At 47.2% G+C, this 22003-nt stretch overlaps 1 protein-coding gene across 2 annotated transcripts in view; it reads right to left on the reverse strand.

Moving 5' to 3' along the window:
• Fhos (Formin homology 2 domain containing) overlaps positions 1-22003 on the reverse strand; it is a 170332-nt gene that overhangs the window by 18436 nt on the left and 129893 nt on the right. For both annotated transcript variants that reach the window (XM_076808747.1, XM_076808748.1), the window contains exons 6-14: positions 13916-14429; positions 13093-13355; positions 12202-12333; positions 11685-12021; positions 10638-11271; positions 4247-4405; positions 3444-3626; positions 1575-1694; positions 105-239 (exon numbers count right to left, since the gene is read on the reverse strand). In XM_076808747.1, the coding sequence (XP_076664862.1) occupies positions 105-239; positions 1575-1694; positions 3444-3626; positions 4247-4405; positions 10638-11271; positions 11685-12021; positions 12202-12333; positions 13093-13355; positions 13916-14429 (2477 nt within the window). The remainder of the gene's footprint in view (positions 1-104; positions 240-1574; positions 1695-3443; positions 3627-4246; positions 4406-10637; positions 11272-11684; positions 12022-12201; positions 12334-13092; positions 13356-13915; positions 14430-22003) is intronic.

Here is a 22003-nt window from a genome sequence, read left to right on the forward strand (position 1 = left end):
GTCTTGCGGCACGACGCCGCGCCAAACTAAAGTTTTATCCACTTGCTCCGGGGCGCGAAGTAGAGCTCCGCCTTACTCCCCCGCTCTCGTCCTCTCTATCTCACCTCCGAATAGAGATCCGTAGAATCTGGAAACTTCTCCATCACCATGTGGCAAAGGTGATGAAGCAGCGAGTGCTTGTGAACTGTATCCTTCACTTCAGGTACTTTAGCGAGGTATTCCAGCTGAAAGCCCTTCACCTGAAAAAGCCCGAGAGGAGGACGTGTCAGCTTTACGCGACGCCTGGAATCTTGCTGGAGCTAACTTCCACGTTTCGGGGCCGCAGACTTTCCACCCGAACGTTCCTGACCACTTTCGTGTGTAACATAATTGTCGGGAGAAGCCCGGAATCGATATCCCCGTCCCTCTAAGTCGGCAACGACGACATCCCGAATGCACAGAAGACTTTCCTTTCCAAGTAGTTCTCAATGACCTTCACTTTGTACGGATAGAGATTCAGTGCTGCTTGAATAAAGATTCCGATAGATCGCGGAGGAAAACCTATTAACCTGAATAGGAAGTTTTGGTCCCGCTTAAGGCTATCTCGCTTTCTTGCCGATTCGCTGTAGGGTACGAAGAAAAAGCTCGGCTCGCGTCAGCTGAAAACTCCGCGGCCGTACGACAAGCTCGATAAGTGAGCGTGGCGTGTAAAACCACAGTGAACAACGACGCGAACGCGCGATAAGAAATGATTAAATAGTCGCGCGGGCCTGAAGAGCCACTGGCGCTGTTAATGTATTCAAATGGAAGCTGACGATGACGAACGAAAAGGAATCGTCCTGCGTCGAATCAGAATCGCAAAGTGTCTTGTACACGAATATTCGTGCGACCGTACCGTTTGTGCGTTTGATATCGCGTGCACGAGTGCTGCTACGATAGCAAAGGTTACGCTCGCGTTACACGCGGCTGCAGACGTCGTTTCTTTATTTTAAACGACCAGTTTCGTTACCATGTGAGCAGATGGGTTTTAAAGGGAAGCTGCAGAGTCCCAGCGTTGCGCGTTTCCCTTTGCCACGGCGGGCACGTAATTCGGGATACGTGCTTTGGGATGTTGTATAGTATAATCAATGACGGAGCAAATTAGAATACGAAAGCTGGTGTCCCGTTGAGCAATTATTTGATTGGGAAGGGTTCGCTGAATTTAGAAAATGTTAATAAATTCTCGAGCTATTCTGAGTGGCCATGTTACGCAGGCCACTCTGCAGCGCAGCCAGAATCACGAAGCGTTTTTCCAATCTACAGAGTCTACAAGCGTGAAGGTGCAAACTGTGACGAGCACCGTCTACGGTCACTGCAACGTTATCGAACAAAAGGCGACGCGATAGGTCGAGGGTTTTCGTTCTCAGAAGCGTGGCACTCGGCCAAGGGAAGCGCCTGTACCCCAATCTTCGCCCCAACCCTCCCTCGCCCTTTCCCGTACCGTCGGCTAACAGTTACACGAAAATTATCGACGCCTATGGATATCGATTCCGCGCGAGCGGCCACTCCGTCGGACGGATTAAGCGGATATCATTTGGCCGGCATTCAATACCTACCTCATTTCCGTTGAGGAATATCCCGATCGAAAGGAGCGTGCTCAGAATCCCGCGGAACGTTTTATTCACTCGCAGGGTCTCCATTCCCTGCTTCAGGTCCATCAAAGGGTCCGCAATTTCCTGAAGTCACAAAGATGGCTAGCGATTATTTCTTTCGCGCGACTTTCTCAGACACCGGCTGGTTCGTCGCGTCGGTTGCTGACCTCTTTGCGCGGCAACGCCGGCACCGCGCGTACGTTTCCCTGTTGCTTTTGTTTTACGTTTCGGAGGGACGTGTGCTACGCCCTCCGTAAAGGATTTTCTCGTAACGACGATGCTCGTTAAATCTTTAAGGATGAAAGATGGAAAGGGAAAGGTCGATATTTTCTGTAGTGTAATTCGCGTTTAGGGGTTCGTCCCGCAAAGTGGTAATAAGGACTGGCAGCAAAGCTTTATACGCGGAGAATTTTAGAAACATTTCCAGATCGTACGCGATGATACATGTACTATTGCGAGATGGGAAGAACACCGACTACCTACAAGCTGAAATGTCATAGGGGCAAGGGGAATCGCCCGCTTGCTCCACCCAGGCCACACACGGGGAGGTTTCCCCGCGGTCTTCATCCGTCGCGTTTCAAGTCTGCGGACTTAACTCTGCATGTTAGCGATGCATGTCTATAATCGATTTCTACCGTCACGGTTCTCGTGACAAACTTCAACCGCGTGACAAAACAGTTGTTCAACGTTAACGTGCAGTTTTTGTCTGCTGATAAAAACCGACAGGTCGAAATTGAAAAAACTGTAAAAACTTACTATTATAATATTACATTATAGTAATGTCATCTAAAGATATTGATAGAGGAGTATTATTTTATGTTTTTTTATTATTACGTTTAAACATATTTCGTTTTGTGCAACTCCGTTCGAGTCTGCATGACAACTGAGAATACTTTCAGCAAAATGAAAGTCCACAGTTTCGATCAAATCCGCGGATAAACCAACGGTTTTTATCCATTAACACGCAGTTTTAACTGTGACCGATTTATCCAACGTAATTTGTCTGTGAACTTTCGTCGTATGTTAGTGGGTATTTGCAGTTTCGATCCGCCGCGTAACGCAGAACGCGAACGAAACAAATCGCGACAGCCCGCGGATATGGACAGCCGCTAAGAACCTAAAAGTAGGATTTCTTGGAGGGGATAGGGTGGAGCGAGCGAGCGATTCCCCTTGCCCCTAAGACATTTCAGCTTCTGTGTAGTCGGTCTTCTTCCCATCTCGCAACAGTACCTACTTCGAGAATACGTCAGGCGGTAATAGGATGGCTGCGATTCGAGTGTCTCGCCGAGTGTTTCGAGTTAGGCGCCAGTCCTGTGGAGGAAGTGATGCACGCTCGCTGGTAGCACACGATCGTGTATCGGAATTCGCCGTGTTCCCAGGCGAAGAAATCGCGCGATTATGCGGGGAACGTTCCCCGCGACTTCCTTCCCTGCATACCTGGCGTTTTTCCTCGTCGCGGCTGCGACTATCTCCGCGGAATTCGAGACGAGATTCGTGAGAAATAACGGGCCAATTCGATCCCTATTACGTGCATTCGTATGCGACGTGGCTTAATAGAATTTCCATTGGAAATGTCATGCACGCTTCTCACGCGGCCACTGTGTTTATCGCGCCACGCTATTTGGCTTTACAGCGGCAGCGGAAAGTAAGAGACTTCAGCTAACAATAAGTAAATGCTGCATTTCCATTTTAAACATTCACCCCGAGCGTTTCGATCGCGCGCAGCGAATAGATTTATGTCGGTTAAAAATTTGCGGCCGAATAGATTATGGACGCAACGAACCACTGGCGTCGCTGCGCATAATAATTCGCGAGGATGCTGGTAAAACTCACCTTCTCCGAATTCTCGAAGTCCAGCTTGAATGCCCAAAGTTTCAGCCTGGCGGGCAACTCCGAGATGGAGGCCAAAGTTAGAAGAAACTGCTCGGCCGATCCTAAAGGTAGGTCAGGATTGGCGGCCTGCGCCTCTTGTATCCTCGACCTCTCCTCCTCGGTTGGCAGCATCGTCAGTAGTTTCTATCGCGGGGGGAACCGGGACACGGGGAACAGGGGGCGAACGAAGACGAGAAACGAACAGGAAATTAGAGAAATTAGAGAAATCAGTAAAAACAGCCGAGAAACCAGGGGGCACGTGCGTTTTAACTGAACCACGGGGCTAATCGTGAACCAAGGATCGTGACTAACACGGTCACGCCTTCGATCGGGGTTGCAAACGAAATTGGGATCGTGACGAATATATCCGTTCGAGGAGAAGATGGAGGGACGAGCGGAAACATGTGAGAGAGATTCATCGATTTCTAGGAATATCGTGGTTAAATTTTTGCGAATAACATAAGCTGCTTTTGTGTGTCATGGGTGTGAAGGTACTCCAAAATGTGAGTATCGCAGGCAATGTTGATCGAGTGAAATTCAGTGGTATTATATCGATTCGAATCGTAAGGGTATCTGCAGTCTGCGCACCCTTAACTAATATTTAATCTTGTCTATTGAAAGTAAAGATTGAAGTGTGTAATTGATATCTGATTAAGTTTAGCGAGATTAGTTTATACTGAGAAGTTTAGCGAGATTAGTTTATACTGAGAAGTTTAGTGAGTTCAGTGTAAATACTGATAGAGGAGGAAAATTAATGTTCTTACCTCGATACCCTCTCTGTTCATAATGGTCGCGTCCATTTTCAAGATCGCGGTTTTAATCGATCTCGGCGGCGGCAATTTCGTCATTCCGATGTTAATGGCGTTCGATCGTTTATGGTCCAGCACGATGATCTCCTTGTTCTTGTTCATCTCCTGCTGTTTCTACTCGGCGACAAAAAAGAAACGGAACGCTTACTCGCTGACGGGAGAGCCGTGATCGTGGGCGAACTTAAAGGGTCGTTATTGCGCTACGAACACTCCAAATCGTGAACGTAATTATTAACAACGAACACCGTGCACGAGTGGCTTTCAAACGGGGCGCACGACTGCCCGCTGAAATAATATATCAACAACCAAGTGCACATCAAATATTTATACACCAAACGGTGGGGAATGAAACTACGGAGAGATGGAAACACGGTAATGTGTCTGCTGTTTCTGCGGATCAATCGGCACAGAATAATATTATTATCGGTGGAACGGAATTAGTAGCGTGGGAAGGCGAATAATGACCAATGATGGTTATTGTTACGATGTTAAAAGTAACACGGGAGAAATCGGAGACAAAAGCGAACAGGGGGGATGTGAAACTGAGGAGGGTAGTTATGGAGCTGCAACAAGCGAACCGAAAGCAGCTACACCCAGATTAATTAGGGAAACTTTTCGAAAGCGAAGAATATTAATGATAACTGTAGCGATCGAATCAAAGGGTTCGTTCGTCAAACAATTGTATTAATGGGATTATCGAGGGATATAAATTGACTTATATCCCTCGTTTGTTAGGCGAGAAGCATAAAAAGAACGGGAGACTAACGTCTGCATGGATGAAAGCTCATTTACGGGTTAGTGAAAACCGGCGTTAAGTGACGTTAAGAAATTAGGACTCACCTCCTGTAAAATTCCAGCATGCCATTTCGTTCATTTTTTCGTGCGAGCACCAAGAATATTGCAAATAAATACAAGAAAAGATTAGTCGTATTGCATTAAACCACCATATCACCAACCACCCAACCAACCACTATTCGCCGCATCATTATTATGATTATTTTTCGCGATTATTATAGTAGGATAACGTTAAAGTTACAGACGGGTATTAATTAACGATGTGTTATTGATAAAGCTACGTCATTAGACTAACAGTGTCTGCGATATTATACCAAGATTGTAATCGTTCATGTATGTATGTATGAGAAATTGCTCGCAGTAAGCACATTTTTTTAATACAATGTAGCACGAAGATAAAAGGTAGCCCGAGAAACTGAATGCTCCTTCAAGTGCCCTTTTTAAATCTGTCATTATCAGGAAATCAAGTTTACCAGTGAAAATTAATAATGACAGGATTCAGAACAGTCAATGTTTGTAAATATTGCCGGGAGCAATATTTACAAGGTGATATCCACGTCCATTGAGTCTGATGAAATATCCAAAAGAACACTCCAAAACGACTAATAACGTCCCAGATATTATTTCCCTCCCCTTTCACTGCGTCGTTTGCTTGTCCTCGCTTTTCCATCCGGTGCCCCGTCATTTTTCCCGATTCACGCTCTCTCTGTTTCTCGTTGCCTGGCATTAATTATTCCCGGACTCCGAGGTGAACATAAAAGTTCAAAGGATGAGCTCGCGAGAGGAAAAGCTTGGCAAAGAAGTGGGGAAGGGTGAAAGAGAGAAGGGCGGAAGAGAGTAGCGCGATGGAGAGAGATGTTCGGTGTAATGCCACATTATGCGAGCGTGTCCATTGGCTCGCGACAATTTAGAACGCGAGGAACGCGAACGGGCAAAGCCGATAAAACCGACATGCAATTACAGGAGCAATTAGCGGCACCGACTGGCCGTTCACGTGGAATCTTTGAACGCGACCGATCGCTGAGGAATTTCCGCCGGTTTTCACCGCGCCATGGAAAACGCGCGGCTCGAGAAACGGCCGGGGGACATTACTCGATATCGCCAGCACGGAGAAATTAATCTAGGTGCCATACGACGGCTATTTGGACGATCCACACGATCGTTTACTACCGAGAAAGCGGAAACGCGCGTGATTCAAGGAGAGAAGCATTGCGTGGCTATTCGCTGTTCAATGCGCGTGTGATTTAACTTCCAACCCCTCTGCGAGATAAGTCAAACAGTGATATTGCCGAGGATATTTTTTTAAACATTTCTAGCAAAGGTTGGCAAACAGAATGCGATCGCAAACGTAGAATTGCGGAATATTCCCTTCCAAGGGGAATAATAATGTGTAGTTGCAAATATTCCTGTAAAAAGGAAAATTCCCTGCAGGCGAATATACCGATTCCGCAGCACTCAGTTATTTTTTAAATAGAAGTCGAGCTACCCTTCTCCGTTATTAAAACTGCTCAAACGGGGCTACGCGATCGAGATGGAAGTTAATGTTTATTCGTCGCGGAGGGGTAAAAAATTGTTGGGAAACGGCGATCTTGCAGTGCCGTGTCTCCGCGGCGGCAGAAATTGCAGAGTTTTTCCTCCGTTCTGGTGGAAAATGCCGAAAAGCGGAGGCTTCCATAACGTTATAATGGAAAATTTCAATGGGGAAAAAAGTTAATTAAAACGGACAGAGGGCGAGCACGGCGGAGTCGTGGAAATATCATTTTCCGTATCCTGTCGTCCAGGTCTTAGTCAGGGAATAATGATTTCCACGGGAGGCAGTGCCGATTTTACGGGCGGGCTTTCGCCGTTGCATTTCTATTTGCCGGAAAATTTACTTGATACGCGCCCGATTCACCGCGCGGGCGGGAAGGATTTGCGAAAGAGCGAAATAGGGGAATACCGTATGCCCATTTCCGTTCCCAGGACGAAAATTTATTCCGTGAAATTCGATAGAGCAAGAGCTGGCTGAAAAGCCGGGGCTTTTTCATAACATAGAGCACGTAGATTAAATAAATTGTCAAGGGCACGCCCCTCTGGCATATTTTTAATACGCTGCTCATTCAATTTCGGGCAAGCTCATTAAGGAGCACTTCCGCGCTGCTACGAGATTTTTTTATAAAGGCCGATAAATATCCGCGGCTCTGGACTTTCACGAATTTCTTTCACGGTTAAATTATAACACTTACTTCGTGCAACTAAACATAACTTTACAAAACAGGACTTTAGCATCCATTATAAGGAACATAGCTCTCCCACGTAAATAGAAGAAATTCAGACAGCTTTATTCGTTGAAATAAATTAAGAGTTTCCTCGGCTTGTATCTTTTGAAAACGTTCAAGGGACTGAAAGACGGGGAATGTTCACATCTTCCGCGTATTCATTATTACTTCCTTCTAATTACACCGTGAAGTCGCGGATCCAATTAAAAGATTCCTCGTTTAACAAGTAAATAGGCGAGGAAGCGACGTCGGCTGTGCGGAGGCAAAGTCTCCTCCCGGAAGTCCGATGAAATACCACCGCGAAGACGGCGGTGGAGCGGCGACAAAAGAACAGGGGGCGAAATAGCGGAGGGGACTTAAATCCTTTAAGCTCGTTGACAGTCGTAGCTGACCAACGGCGTAATATTTTCTATTTCTCGAGGCGCCGAGAATGGAAGACGGAAGTCCTCCGGCTCCCGGGTCCAGCGGGAATCTCCCGGCTGCTTTAAACAACTCCGCAGAGAACTTCTCGTTTCCGTTTGGCGATGCGCAAACAGTCGCGTCGCCGACGGGCGAATATTTTAATAAACTTAGCGCCGAGTTCCGTGGGAAGCCGCGAAATCGAACGGCCACGGTGAAAAACGAAAACGAGGGGGAGGGAAACCGCGAGCGACTAAGGGGCGGCGGAACAAAACGGGCAACGAGACCTTTTATCCTCTTAAGCGTCGACAAACGGTTCCTCTTTGCTTTGCGACAGGGAAAGCTCCTGGGATCGGGCATAGATTCCGCGACGTTTCTGTTATTTCACACGCGATCGGAAATAAAGCCGTTGAAGGGGGAATCGGGCCGAGGGAGGCACGGAACGCGATCCACCCCTTGTAAATCGGCAGGGATTAAACGCGTAATCCATGTCAAAGGCAACGGCAGAGCTGGAGCGAGGCCTTAACACAGTGACTGTGCTGCCTCGATCCTTTGTACACGCGACAGCTTCCGCGTTTACACGATTGCAAATGGTGTAGTATCGCTAACACGGGTTAGTGAAACGAATAGCACGAAGACTCAGCCGAAATGCGAGGCAGAACTGAGACAGACGCGGCCCTGCGCCTGCCGTAACAGCGTAATTTTCGAGGGAAACGACTTTGAAAGTCAATCGCTTGCCCGTGCTACTTGGCTGAAATTCAAATTCCACTCGCGCGTCGGTATAAAATGAGCGGTGAATTTAATTCAACGATGAATGGTATTGAAATGTTCGAGGCTTCTTCCAAGACGGCATTGGAATTTCCCAGAGAAATGGGTGGAAGCGTAGACGTTTCAAAGCTGCTTCGTAACATTTTTAGAACGAAATCTATATTTCGTTGTGTAATAATTTCTCCGTGAATCTGTAAATATTTATACGTTCGAACGAAACAAACTCCACCCTCTATTACTGTCGCGGGATAGCCAAGCGCAATCCCGTGAAACTTTCGTCGAATATAACGCGTCAGTGAACGGGATAAAGCGTCTCCATGCCAATTCGTACGCTGCCCCATCCCTGGCCTGTGATTTTAACACGAGGTGGAAAAAAAAAACGAAGCGAGACTCGTCGAGCCTTTAATTCCTTCCGTTATCGTCGAGACACGTACGAAAGAGCGCGCGAAAAGAAAGAGGTGGGCGTCTGTATTTAATGCAATTTCCAGCACTCCATCCTGGCCAGAGTTTTCCGGTAGTGGGTTCTATCCCATCGCTACACGCTTGGCATCCTTTTATTTAAAAATATTTCGAGAGCAAACGTCGATCAAATCCTCGATTCGAGATAATCGCTGGCGCGCGAACAGGGAAAAAAATTGGCCGCGATTGAATTGAAAGATTCGGCAATTGTTTGTTAAGTAAAGGAATTCAAGGATATTTATATATTTTCATAAACAGACACTTCTGCGTACCTTAGTGTACGCAAAATTTTTATACCCAGTGTATATCGAATTTGTAAAGTCAGCGCGAAACGATTTCCTCCTAGTCCGAAAGAAATCTAGCTACTACAGTTAACCAGTGTTTCAATAATTTTCTATAATTCATAAATACAGAAACGCTGAATGAACGAATAATTGAAGTTGAATCTCACCAAAGTATTGCTATAAGAACTGAGAGCCACCCTTTCCACGATTTCAACGAATTCACACTTGCTTGCCGCAATCCCCCTATAAAAAGGGGATACCTTGCGCAAATAGAAGCCCGGGATTCCAGAAAATAACGATTTCCTTGACCCCCGGGTTCGAAGGTTTCATCCCCTTTAAGCGCAGCGGCAACCCCGAACCAGCGATCCGGTTAACCAGCCACGTAGCTTTGTGTATTCTGGATTGTGGCTACGCGGCTTGCGGAATTTCCGCTGGATGAAAAGGTTTTCTCGCGGCAGATAGAAGCGGGTGCAAGGCCGAGGATTCGCTCTTTGGAGGGCGGTTCACGAATCGGGAGTCGGGGGATGGTTAACGGTAGCCGACGTCGTCGTCGGACACGTTTGAGATAGAACAAGGCGAAACAAAGAAGCGGGAAGATTCATGGGGCGGGATATCGTCGTCGCTTTTTTCCCCCGGATCCCCTCGGCGTAATTAAATTTCCTGCCGGAAACGCGGTGCGATATAATTTTGAGAAACCGCGAGAGAGAAAGAGAGAATTAGAGGGATAAGTAGCTCGTCGATGCAAGAGGAGCGGGCGCTAAGCCCTATAAAAGCGTATTGTTCACTTGGATACTGAGGAGAAAGTCTTTGATCCCGAAGCTCGGTTTGAAATGGAATTACTTTTGCCGCCCGAGGGAGATTTGGAATTCAGTGGTAGAATATAAATGGGGTGGTTACGATCGTGAATATGTAGTTAAAGGGTTTAAGGTCGATTTTCCATCCTTTTGTTGCGTTAGAAAAATCATTCGCTAATGAGAGACCAGTATTTTGTTTTAAATAAAACGAAATTCTACAAAATTTAGAAAACTGTTTTACACGACTTGCTTATCACACTTTACTTAGAATAGGAAATGTGGCTACCTCGAGCAGAGACACCTTAACTGATCAAAAATATCAGCCCTCGTATCCTCAATAAGAAACTCCGATACAAACCGTTCCCTCGAATCTTAATTTCACTTGTGCGCCACAAACGCTACCGTTCCCATCAAGAAAGAATCATCCGCAACCTGAGGCCCGAAGCTACCCACGAGTGAATCGTACAATAGCGTTACGCGTGTTGCCGGCTTGCGAGAATGGCAGATTAAGAACCAACCCCTGGCTAAAGGAAGCTGCTCAGAGGATAACGGTGTGTAAAGCTTCGGACAACGAGGGAGGATTGCTCACCTTGGTGATGAGATCCTTGGCGCGGCTCTCGAACAGGTGCTCGAGCTTCTGCGTGTCAACAGGTACCGGGGACAGCTCGTCCCATATCATCTTGTTCTTGTCGAGGCGGGACAGTATGATGGGATCATCCCTGACCTCCTTCCAGAACAGCTTCACCGTCTTCTTGCTCTTCTTCGTGAAGGTCGGTGTCGGGCTCTTTGGCGTGTTGCTGGTCTCGCTGGCGGTCGGTGACCTCGGCGACTTGAGATTCACGCCGAACAGGGGCGGCGGAGCCTGGGGCAGAGGCGGCGGTGGCAGTCTCGCCCCCAGGGGTGGGGGTGGCGGGGCACGTGCACCACCAGGCGATGGCACCATGGGCGGTGGGGGCGGTGGGATGCCGTTGGTCACGTTCACGGGACCGAGAACGTCGACCTCGTCGTCGGAATTCAGATCGGTGAAGTCGAGGTCGCAGAGCGCGAGCGGCCGCTTCAGTTTCTTAACTAGCTCCTCCCAGTGCAGCTCGTTCTCGGATTTCTTCGCCTCCTGCAGTTTCGGCAGGTTATCGCCGGTCGGGGACTTCAGCACGTCCGCCTTCGACTTCGACTTCGCTAGACCCTCCTTCGCCTTCGAGATCAGGCCGCTCATGTCCCCTATCCTGCAACCAGGGAACCGCAAGCTGTGATGGAAGGGCACTGCGCAGTTTTGGATGTCGCGTTGGGCATTTAACGTGGATTCTTATTTCAAAGATGGGTGGAATTTGCACCAATAATGAACTGGCATGAATTGGTTCAGTCCCATCAAGATTACTTTAATTTCTTTGATGATAATCTGCGTGGTCTTAAGTTTCGGACACTCGCAGTTGAATTAGCATCATTTACACGTAATCAAACTTTTGCAAAGTAACACTGTCAATTAAAACCCAATAGAATTTCGTGAATTGTAATATTTAAAGCAGCTGTTTATGAAATTATACAAGTTCGCGATGCCCGTTACTCGCTACATGGTCATCCCCGATTAAGTTTCTAAATAGCGTTTAATTGTCGCGGATGCATCGGATGGTGAAATTACCTGGAAACCTTCTCCTCAACTGGACTGCTCGGTATGAGATTTTGAGCCGCCAGCTTTTGTGTGAGATCCTTGACGGTTCCTTCCCTCTTCAGCTGTAAAACCACTCGACGATCCTCATCCTCGTCGGTGTGATTGCCCTCGTCGCACTCGACACCCTCGTCCGGGCTCTTGCCGTACCAAGGTTTCTTCTCCTCGGAGTCAAGCTTATTCGCGGCATTCATCAGGGGCGTCAAGTCCTTCCTGCTGTTCGTTCTGGACAGCTTGTTCGAGGGCGAGTCCGCGTTTCGTTCGTGCGACGTGCCGTTCGCGTAACGCAGCCCGTTCGTCGCGTAAGGACCTTCGTCAAGCCAACAGGAAATTCATCGATTCGTTACCGTCCTTTCGATCAGTGATCAATCAATTCTGATGCACCCTTACACACATGCTTAAATACTGAATTAGCAATTCTTTTTCCAGTGCTTCTCGAAAACGCTTGCTGAATTCCTGCAAGTTCTAAACAACGAAACCAATTACTCACTTTCCTGGTCGTCCGAATGACCCACGGATGCTCGCATGTTCGCCGTGGCCTCCTGTTGCTCCCTGATGAAGCTCCTCTGTCTCTCGGCACGTTCCCTTCGACGTCTCAGCGCCGGCGTCACACCAACGTCCACTGGAACGCGCAATAAATCACTCCTTTTCTCAAGCGTTCGCCGATGATGCACACGCCACCGATCATTTTCCGCGTCGATCTATAATTCACTACTTCCCGAACGAGCGTGCTTATCGCCCGGCCGTTTTCGTTTCCCCGCGAGGCTCGCGGTTGCCAGCCTCCGTTCTAATTTATAGCTGGCGACACATAGATCGAAACGTCCTACGACATCGACGATAAATTCAGTTCATCGAGCGCGTCGTTCCATCGCGTTCCACCAGCGGATAGTGAAAAACGCAAGGTATTAATTTCTCCACCGTCCCTGTATTACCGCGTGAAAATTTAATACACCATCCCCCGATTATCCTTCGAATTACGTACTTCGATCGCTCAGACCCGAGCTGGTCGCGTACTTGGCCGCGCAACGGATCGAATTGGCGCGTTTTCCGCGACGGAACGAACGTCCTCAATCACGGCCCCCTTCGAGCGAAACTGCGCTTTTCGCCCTGTCCCTGACGCTCGTTGCCGCGCGTTGCGTCCGCAACGGACCGCGCGGGGAACTGTGAATCCGCAAGGTCTCTCTCCCGGGAGAGGGACGATCCGTTAACGCGGAAATCACTGCTCGTGGACGTCGAAGTTCGTATTCATCGAGCGGTCGAATCGCTAACGAGCTGATCCGCGGTGCGCGCCGGTGACACGTGAGTAGACGGAAAGCGAAAGCTCGGCTCTGCTCGTGGCGTGGATAAAAGAAGAACGAGAAGGATGGGGAAGCCGCGATACCTTTGTTCTCCTTGTAGCTGCCGTTCAGCTGCACCTCTCCCAGATGACCCTGAGAGCTTTGAGAGCTGCTGGACTCGTCGTCGTCGTCTGGCAAGCTCGAGTTCAGCGTGTTGTTCAGGGAGTTGAGGCCCAACGAGTGGTTCAGCCGCGGGCTCAGTCTGGCGTTCAAGGACATCGACAACGGAGACGTGCCCGTCGAGTGTCTGCGGGATTTTCGACGCTCGTGCGAATCCACCAGGGACTTCCGGTTCCGCAGCGTCTTCCTGCAAGACGCGGCAAGTTGCCGCTCGTGAGCGGTTGTTGGTATGACTGATTAGGGGCTTCTTGTACCGAGTTTACGGACTCCGCGCGAGTGGCGATTCTAAGCGAACCGAGGTCAAGTTTCTGATTCGAGGCTTCCGAGCTTTCGTGTTGGGAATCCTTGTGCTCGAGGTACGACCACGTTTAATGTGTATATGTTTTACTATTACATACTGGCTACAGTAACTGTACTATATTGAGATTGCCGGAGATATCGGGTACGTGTACTACTAGCAATTCCAAATACCGTTCTTTGAGATGTCACTATGATTTTCAGCGACCTGTAAGAGAATTCCAAACTTATTACTATCGAACTCCCAACACGGAATCTGAAAGATCTTCGTTCGACGGTGGTGAAAAATCTGTGGAAAAAATTCCTTCCTCTCGAAGGGTTCGTGAAGCAAGCGTCAGCTACGCGATACAATATGCCATAAATCAGGAGGGTGGCTGCACGAAATAGCGAACTTGGCAGACGAAGATCCCCATCCGCGAAAGGCTGGCCGTTTTCAGTGAAAACCGATACCTGATGTTATCGTCGAGCTGCCGAATAGGCGATCCCCTGTCGTTCCCGTCCTCGTGGTGCAGCACGGCCTCGTAGATCTGGAACTGCCTGAGCAGATCGAGGTCGGTGCCCTGCTTCGACATGTACCTCTGGATGATACCCTCGATCCCCTGCTCCTCCAGGCAGTCCACTTGATCGTAATAAGTGTCCTGGTCCGGTATGCCGTTCAAACACTTGTTGACCAGGGTCGTGGCATAGATTAGGAGCTCTGTGTCGGCGGCGTCGTAATCCTTCAGGAGCTTCATCACGTTCGTCCAGGGTATCATGCCCCTCGACGTGTCAACAGACCTCACAGCTCTCACCAGCAGCAGGCTGTTCGTCTCCACGTACTCGACGAACACTAGCAGCAGCTTCAGGGCGGTCTTCACGACCAGGCGGAAGCGGCTGGCTATCAGGGTGTATAACCACTGGACTGTCTGACCGTGTTCCATCACTCCATTCATGCCGTCTACGTAGAGCATCACCTGACCGAGAGCTGTTCGAACAGAAACAGAAGACACTGAATTTGATGCCCCCCAGACGTTCTGTGCTTCATATCTCTCGGGTTGGAGGGATGAAAGGGTCGTTTTTACTCTCGGGGAACATTGTTGGATCGAGTACCCTTCTATGGAATTTGACTTATTTACACCTGACCAGTGCTCGGCCGAGTGAGCCCACTGAGCCGAGCACTCGCCCAGTCTGAACGCATATTCCAGTACCCGGCCGAGTAATCCGGCGGGACAGCCTAGTTTACATTAATCAAGTAACTCGGCCTAGTGAACTGAGCCCAATGCTTGGCCCAGCTACTATGCTGTCCGCTCTACCACTCGACTCGGCTAGTGCTCGCCCGTTTACTAGACTTTTTTACCCGACCAACTGTTTACACTAGTCGAGTTAGATATGCTTTTTCACACTCGCCACTCTACTGCACTTGTTTACTTGACTAATGTAAACGAAGATTTGCACTCGTCAGGTGTAAACCTACCTTTAAAGACACAGTCATAAAGATTTACGAATGCAATAAATATTGTTACAGCGGCTGCAAATTGCCAGAAACATATTCTAAGGTCCGTCGAAAGGTTTTACTATTAGGTAAGGTATCGAAAGCGGAAATTTAACCAATCGCGCAGCTCAGAGCTTGTCTAATTATTTTTTTAATCAGTCCCTTTGCTTCGGCCAACTGCATTAGAGCCGAGATTAATCGAAAACGTAAACATAGAGACGCTACAAAAATCCTGACATCCATAACGCGACTAACACACGGCGCGCGAATTAAATACACACGCGTAGACGAGCGCTTCATCAATTTCACATGAATCATAACCAGAATGGCGCTTTTGTCCTCTCGAACAACGGAATCCCCTCACGCTACAACATTTTTCGAGCGAAAGCCCGAGAAAAAAGCGTCGCTGTGCTGACAGTCAACGCAAATATCCAATGAGAAGCTTTTGTCGCGTTCTTCGTTGGAGTTGGCACCGCCAGGATGAAATCCATCAATCTCTGGGTCCGGTCGAAATCGACATCGGTCATTTTTTTTTTTATTCGCCATAGAACGCCACGCTGTGTTGTTCGATTGATTTTTCAGTTCGTCAGTGGGGAAGGAATGAAAGGATCTCACGGCTGGCATTTAGCACGCGATGTTACGCGGATTGTCCTACGTACAAATTCGACTGTTTCCCTTTCTCCGGGGGTGGCGAGAAAACATGGGAAATTTAAAAGAAAGATACTGATCGTAGAATGCAGATCTTATAATCCGTAATTTGCGAATTAGTCCTGAAGGAAGAACCACTTGGATTGGAAATTTATCTACTACCTGTTGGCTCCTCTGAGAAAGTTTTAAGTTTCTTCTATTTCCGATAGAACTTTAATTACAGCTCCCAAGAAGAAATGCGTTTTCATCCAGAATCTTAGTCACCGCGGTTAACTATCGCTTTCTGTGGGTTTGCAAAAGGGAGTCACCGGAAAGCCGGTGTATTGCGCAACAATTACTGCTCGCGAACAAATTATCAGCACGTAGGGGGAACGTTACGCCGGCGTGTCAGAAGTTATAATTTACTCGGGCGCGCGGCTACAAGTTCTAATTGAGCCCCGCGCATAGCTACGCGACAATTAATTATCGGTCCACGGTGGATTAACCAGTTCTCTAGCAAATGTGTACAAGTAGACGCGCGGTAAACAGCTCTTATCGCCGATAAAGCAGTGTTTACCGGTGGGCAGGTGTTTGTAACTCCTTCGATGATGGTCTCGTTCCTTCCCTCAGCGACTGGTCCCCCCCGAGTTTCCTGTAAAACCCTCATAAATAACGAAAATGCTTTGTTCTCTGTGGAGCTATCCGTACTTTTCTCGATGAGATTGCTTTTACGCGAAAATGAACAGTACTCGAGCACTGAAGATTCTCGAGGTTTAATACTAGTGATCCAAGAGTCCTGGACAGCAGACCTAAACGTCGGCTTGTGCCACTTTGTGTACGTAAAGGTTGGGATAAATTTCTTTTACATCTGTGCTCTCTTTTAAGCCAAGGTTGAAGTAGTCATATTTCGTGGAGTGTGCTTTTAGCTGCGTATCTTTAAATTCAGCTATGTTGCATGATTATTACAAATTCATAATTTTGAAAGTAAAAAGGATCTGGTTTTTATTTATTTTATATTTTTAAATAAATAGATCCGGGTGTATGGACTATTTTATTGGAATAGAGCCACAATGACGGGATTCTGTTCGTTTCAAATATCGATAGGGGACATCTGCTGGGAACATACAAACCCGCACTATTTCCATAAAACGCTAGACTCGATTTTCCATCCGATATTTATGCTTGCACGTATCGCATTAGATATCGACATTTCATGCATGCAGCAAAAGTATCGCGGGGATAGGGGATGAATATCAGAAACAATCGTTATTGTAATTTTCATCGATAACTCCGAATCGGTCATGCACCGTGCTAGAATCAATCGCGAATTTAAATAAAAAATAGATGTTCCTAGGTTCCAACAGAGATATCAAGTAATTCTTCAGCTAATTTGAATCTTCTATAAATTCCATGAAAATGGCATATACCTAATTTGCAATAATTAGGAATTATGGAAGGAAGTACCTGTTCCAACTGCATAACTTCTGTGATTTTTGATACAAGTTTTCATTAAATAGTTCTGAGCTACCCTTAGAAATCTGATTTTCCAGAGTTCATGTGCAATTTTCATGAAATAATGCAGGCTTCCGACCATGTAGAATATTTCGAGCCGGTGGAAGGCACGGCTGCCGATGCAAATGGGTTAAATCAGCGAAAACGCGTTACAGAACGGCTGGGTGATGGAACTATTGTGTCGATAGAATGAAACTTTTCTGCCATAGAAAGATCGGCGGCCTGGAAATTTCCGTTTAATCGATTCTACATTGACCGTTCGAATTCGGGGGCTCGATCTACCTCGTCGAACGTCTTTTTTTTTTAACAATTATCGACTAGCTGCAATAATCTCTGGCATGCCAGGCGACTGATATGGTCGTTGGACCCTAGAAATGCCTACACACAAAGTGAACAATCCGATGATATTGGAATTTGATAGTAGTTCCGAAATCCAAGAGTGATGTCCAATATTTCTGACCACTCGACTGTTTAATGTAGTTTCCTAACTGAAAAATTCAGGCGAAACTTTCCGCCCAGGCACTGTTAAATTAAACATCGAGGAGCTCGAAATTCCAGCTGTTTAGTACTTCGACGTGGGGTGAGCTTCGTCTACCGAGTTTGAAAAGTGGCTTTTCTTCGTGGGGGAATCCAGGGATCGAAGTTCGATGTACATTTATCAAATCAGGGGACGCTCAGTAAGCGAGCAAGTTTTCTACGATCAATAGAAAGAATATCGGAAGACACTATACATGTGATATAAAATGGATGGCAACTTTTCTGAGGCATCTATCGATACTACAGGAAACGTAAATCAAACTTGCTTAACCGCCCAAAATGATGAGCGATTGAAAAGTAAATGATTCCGTGATCCATCAGAAAGATAGAAAATTCTACCCTCGGCTAAATTTCCACGAAACTTTCCCGCCAGACCTCCGCTTCCCCGAGATCCTCTCGACTCGTCATATACCGTACAGATTAATCTTCCCGAATAAAACACTTGGAGGACGTTTACGATCGGCCACGTACGCGCGCGAACTGTTGAAACCCGCATTTAGAGGAAACTTAGGGAATACGGCGCGCATAATCTCAAGGGGGAAAAATTAATCACGAGCTATGTGGCGGTCGTAAAATCCGCTGATAAGAAACACGCGACGCCGGCAAAATTTAATTCCCGCTGCACTCCATTCTCACGCTGGAAAAAAAAGAACCCTAAAAACGAAAGAAAAAGAGCGAATATTGTTTACGCGACAACTCGACGATCGCGGCTATCTACCACGCTCTCGTCCGGGACACGATTTATTGTTGACCCACTAATAAAAAAAAAACACACACACACACACACACACGCACGCACGCACAACAGACGAGGGAATGCTAATGCAGTAATTATGCTAATAATAAACATTATACGGCATAACGCGTTTAGCACTCGCCACTCGACCGCGCGCAGGGCGATTTAACGTAACAACACGAGCGCGTAAATTCAGCAATTTGCATGGAGCCGCGTATTTCTCCGATGTCTTCCTGCGTGCGCGAATTTATATCGCGGCTTTTAATCCAATTCATCTGAAACCGTTTGCATTCACAGGGGGAAAAATAGGCCGGGCTTAATGCGACCGCTGGCCGCGAGAGAAGGCGCGGATAAAAAGATAAAGGTCCGATCTATAATGAACGTTTGTATGCGTGGCGTGTCGAATATCAAGGCGACGTGCGCCCACAATTATATTGACATAATTTGGCACAGTGTCTCTCAAAACGCGTGCTTTGTAAACCGAGGGTAGCAGATGAGAAATAATTCTTTTGGGATATCGACGCTTATCACTGCGAAATTATATTGCTAACACTAGGTTTCTTCCATCTATGTACGTCAGAACACATTTATGCGATCAGTCGATGTTCCATGAGCTTTCTAGAGCAGTTGCTTTAATGTGAACATCTTAGGGTATAATTATAATCCTGTTAGATTATCAATATTCATTGATAAGTTTACATTCATTCGTGACGTTTGAAATGGTATCACAGAACCGAAAGAATTCAAGTAAAATTGAGGATCCGTGAGGAAAGTAAGTTTCCTGTTTCTACTTGAGCCTCTTAACCCCAGCAACGGAGCTAAAAAATTCTCCAAAAGACCGGGGTTAATTTGAGAAACACTGGTCCAGGGGAACATCACGTTTCAGGCATCGACATCGCAATCGTAGCGCTGCTTCATCGGCACAATCGCGCCGGGTAATGACAATAATTGTAAAGCGATTTAAGCGCGCCACGGTTGCGGGCATTAGCCAGCCCGTTATCATTACACTGGCCATAAGTTACGCCGCGAAATCTAATTAGAAGCGCGGCAGCGCGCTAGAGAGGGACAGCAGAGATCGTGTTACGCGTAATCATCGACTATCGAGCCCCAGTTTTGCCGCGATATTACGGGCGAACCGAATGGCCGGGGCCGATGGATCACGAAACCGTAGGTATCCCAGGTCGCGAGCGCGGATTAACGCGAAACGAGGCGGCGGCCGGGGGAGCAGCCATAATTTTCCGCGCGAAAAATCCACCGACAGCCTGGCCGACGTTGCGGGAGGCGCTCTCGTGTTACTTTCCTTTTTTCTCCCTCGACAGAAAAAAAAAAACACCGAGGGCTCGAAAGAGTAACGAAAATGAGAACAGCTGGGGGAGAAGCAGAAGGAGGGGAAAAAAATAGTGGAAACTCCGACGACACTGCGTCCGACGGCACAGAAAACGTTTCCCCTTGTGATTTAGAGGAATAATCCGTACGCGCCCCGGAAACTCAGTTTCCGTGGCACGGAACGAGGAAGAGCTGAACCCCTTCTTTTTTTCGAATCGAGAATTCCTGCGGTGGAAAGTTACGGTTCAGAAGTGACACGTCACAGGTATTTCTAGTTCAGTCTACTGACAGCAGTCAAGTGCTGTTTGATACAAAATACGAATGGGCAGCTTCTCAAATCTGAACGATGGATTTCGAGTTGCGTTGCTACTCAGTTACGCAATGGTCTACTGCTGCCTGTGTAAACGATGAAGATGCGACTAATACCACGAGATTTCTGCAAACTGTAGGAAGGTGGCGAGTGATGGATCGATTTTGCAGCACCTGCCCTTCGTTCACGTGCACCCTGACCTTCCCTTTCTGTCGAACGATCTAAATAGCTACCACCTACTTTTAGATCGAGGGCTTCAACGCGATTCCTCGGCGAAATTCTCGGGCCAAAAGTTTGGTGGACGTGGTGTTTTTCAGGGACTCGACTTTTGGCACGGTAACTACTGCAGGAGTGACATAATTTATAGCGAACCACGTTTTTCAGGAGACGTTAGTTTTGGTGTCAAGTTCGTCGCGGGAGCGTCCTCCGCGCGTTGCCAAGCCGTCTTCGCTGCGAAATCGAGCTTAATCGTGCACGAGGGTCGGGTTGACCGTTCCAACTCCACCGAACAGGTGTTTCGTCCGTCGCCGAATCGTCTAGAAAAGATTGAGTCGTGATTCTCGAGTTTCCTTTATGGATAACGTTGAAGTAACGTAGAACAGTCAGTGTAAGTAACGATACTTCGGTAGAAGCACCCCTGTCAACCTGAGCTCACCTAATAAGGAGACGTTTGAAGTTTGAGACCTTCATTGACGAAACAGTTCAGTGATGCATCACCATGCAAGGTGGCATAAGTAACTAGAAATATTCCCTGTTTATAGGTATATGTGCACGAGCAGAAAGAACATAAAATAAAATTCCAATGGATTGGAAAGAGAAGGCTCTTTGTCAGAATCCATTCCCAGTGTTACAATTAGACGGAATGAAATTCCATTTCACGAGGGCTCGCGGATTCGCTGGTTTCGCTGGAGTTGGTGAAATGTCTTATCAAAGTTACCATTGGAACATTCCCAGCAAGCCGAAACTGTTGGAGTGCAGGCACTTTAATGAGCCAATACCGAGGAGAAGCGTCGCTGTAATCAGCCAACCCTCGCACACCTAAATGTCGACACAGTCTACCTTTCACTGGATTATAACGTTAGATGCTCCGTCCGAGCCTGCTTGTAATAAATTCCCCGTTTGCCCAGAGATAAGGGACGCACAATGAGTTCCCCCAAATTACCCTTAACGTTGAAAGGTTCCCTGAGTGGCATTTCTAGCCACGGCACCGTGAACCGCAGCTTGATCTACGCGCTTGATAAATGCAAACACCAAATTGTTTTATGAACGACGTTATCCGCGCCTCAGTGCCCCGCTTATCGAGAACTCTTGCTCCTTCAATATTCGCTCGATCCTAATCGACTTTGGTCAAACAACTGCTAAGTTTCCAGCTACCTGATCCTCCTCCTTGCAAACAATAGTAAAAGGATCTTCACCCTCTGCGTCTGATCTAATTCGTCTCGCTGGAACGAAGTCGCTTCTACGATTGGGGAGAGGCTCGAGGGGGTAAATACGTAATCTTGTATTAATAATCTCATTGAAAAGATTCGCAGAAGATTAATTTATTGGCAGGTGAAGTGGCCACACGCAGTCAAGAGCGCGCTCAGCTTGTAAGAGCGAAATAATTAGTTGAAGTGTAACAAAATGAGATGCATTCATTATTACTGCCAAAAGGAAGACAATAGTCTTGCAATGCTACGTTCAATAATAATATACTCGTTCTAATAATGCATTTGTAACCTAAGGTGAAGTGTAATGTTGGACGCGTCCACAGCGCGAACTACTTGACCGTGTCTGACCACATACAGGGAGATACTACTTGCCCCTTGCATTCGCTAAGGCGACGCTTCAAGGAGAGTGAAAAAAGTACTTTTTACCCATCTGTTACTCACTTTTCTCCATTGCAATCTTAGTATGATCTCGACTATGCGATGGACACTAATACCTGTGCAAAAACAACCCCCAAAGCTGAGTATCTAAACATACACATTGCCAACTAGAAGAATCTACATAATTCTGCTACGACCCAAATAGGATAAA

This window comes from Andrena cerasifolii, chromosome 3 (genome assembly GCF_050908995.1).
Source record: "Andrena cerasifolii isolate SP2316 chromosome 3, iyAndCera1_principal, whole genome shotgun sequence".
NCBI classification, from domain to species: Eukaryota; Metazoa; Arthropoda; class Insecta; order Hymenoptera; family Andrenidae; genus Andrena; species Andrena cerasifolii.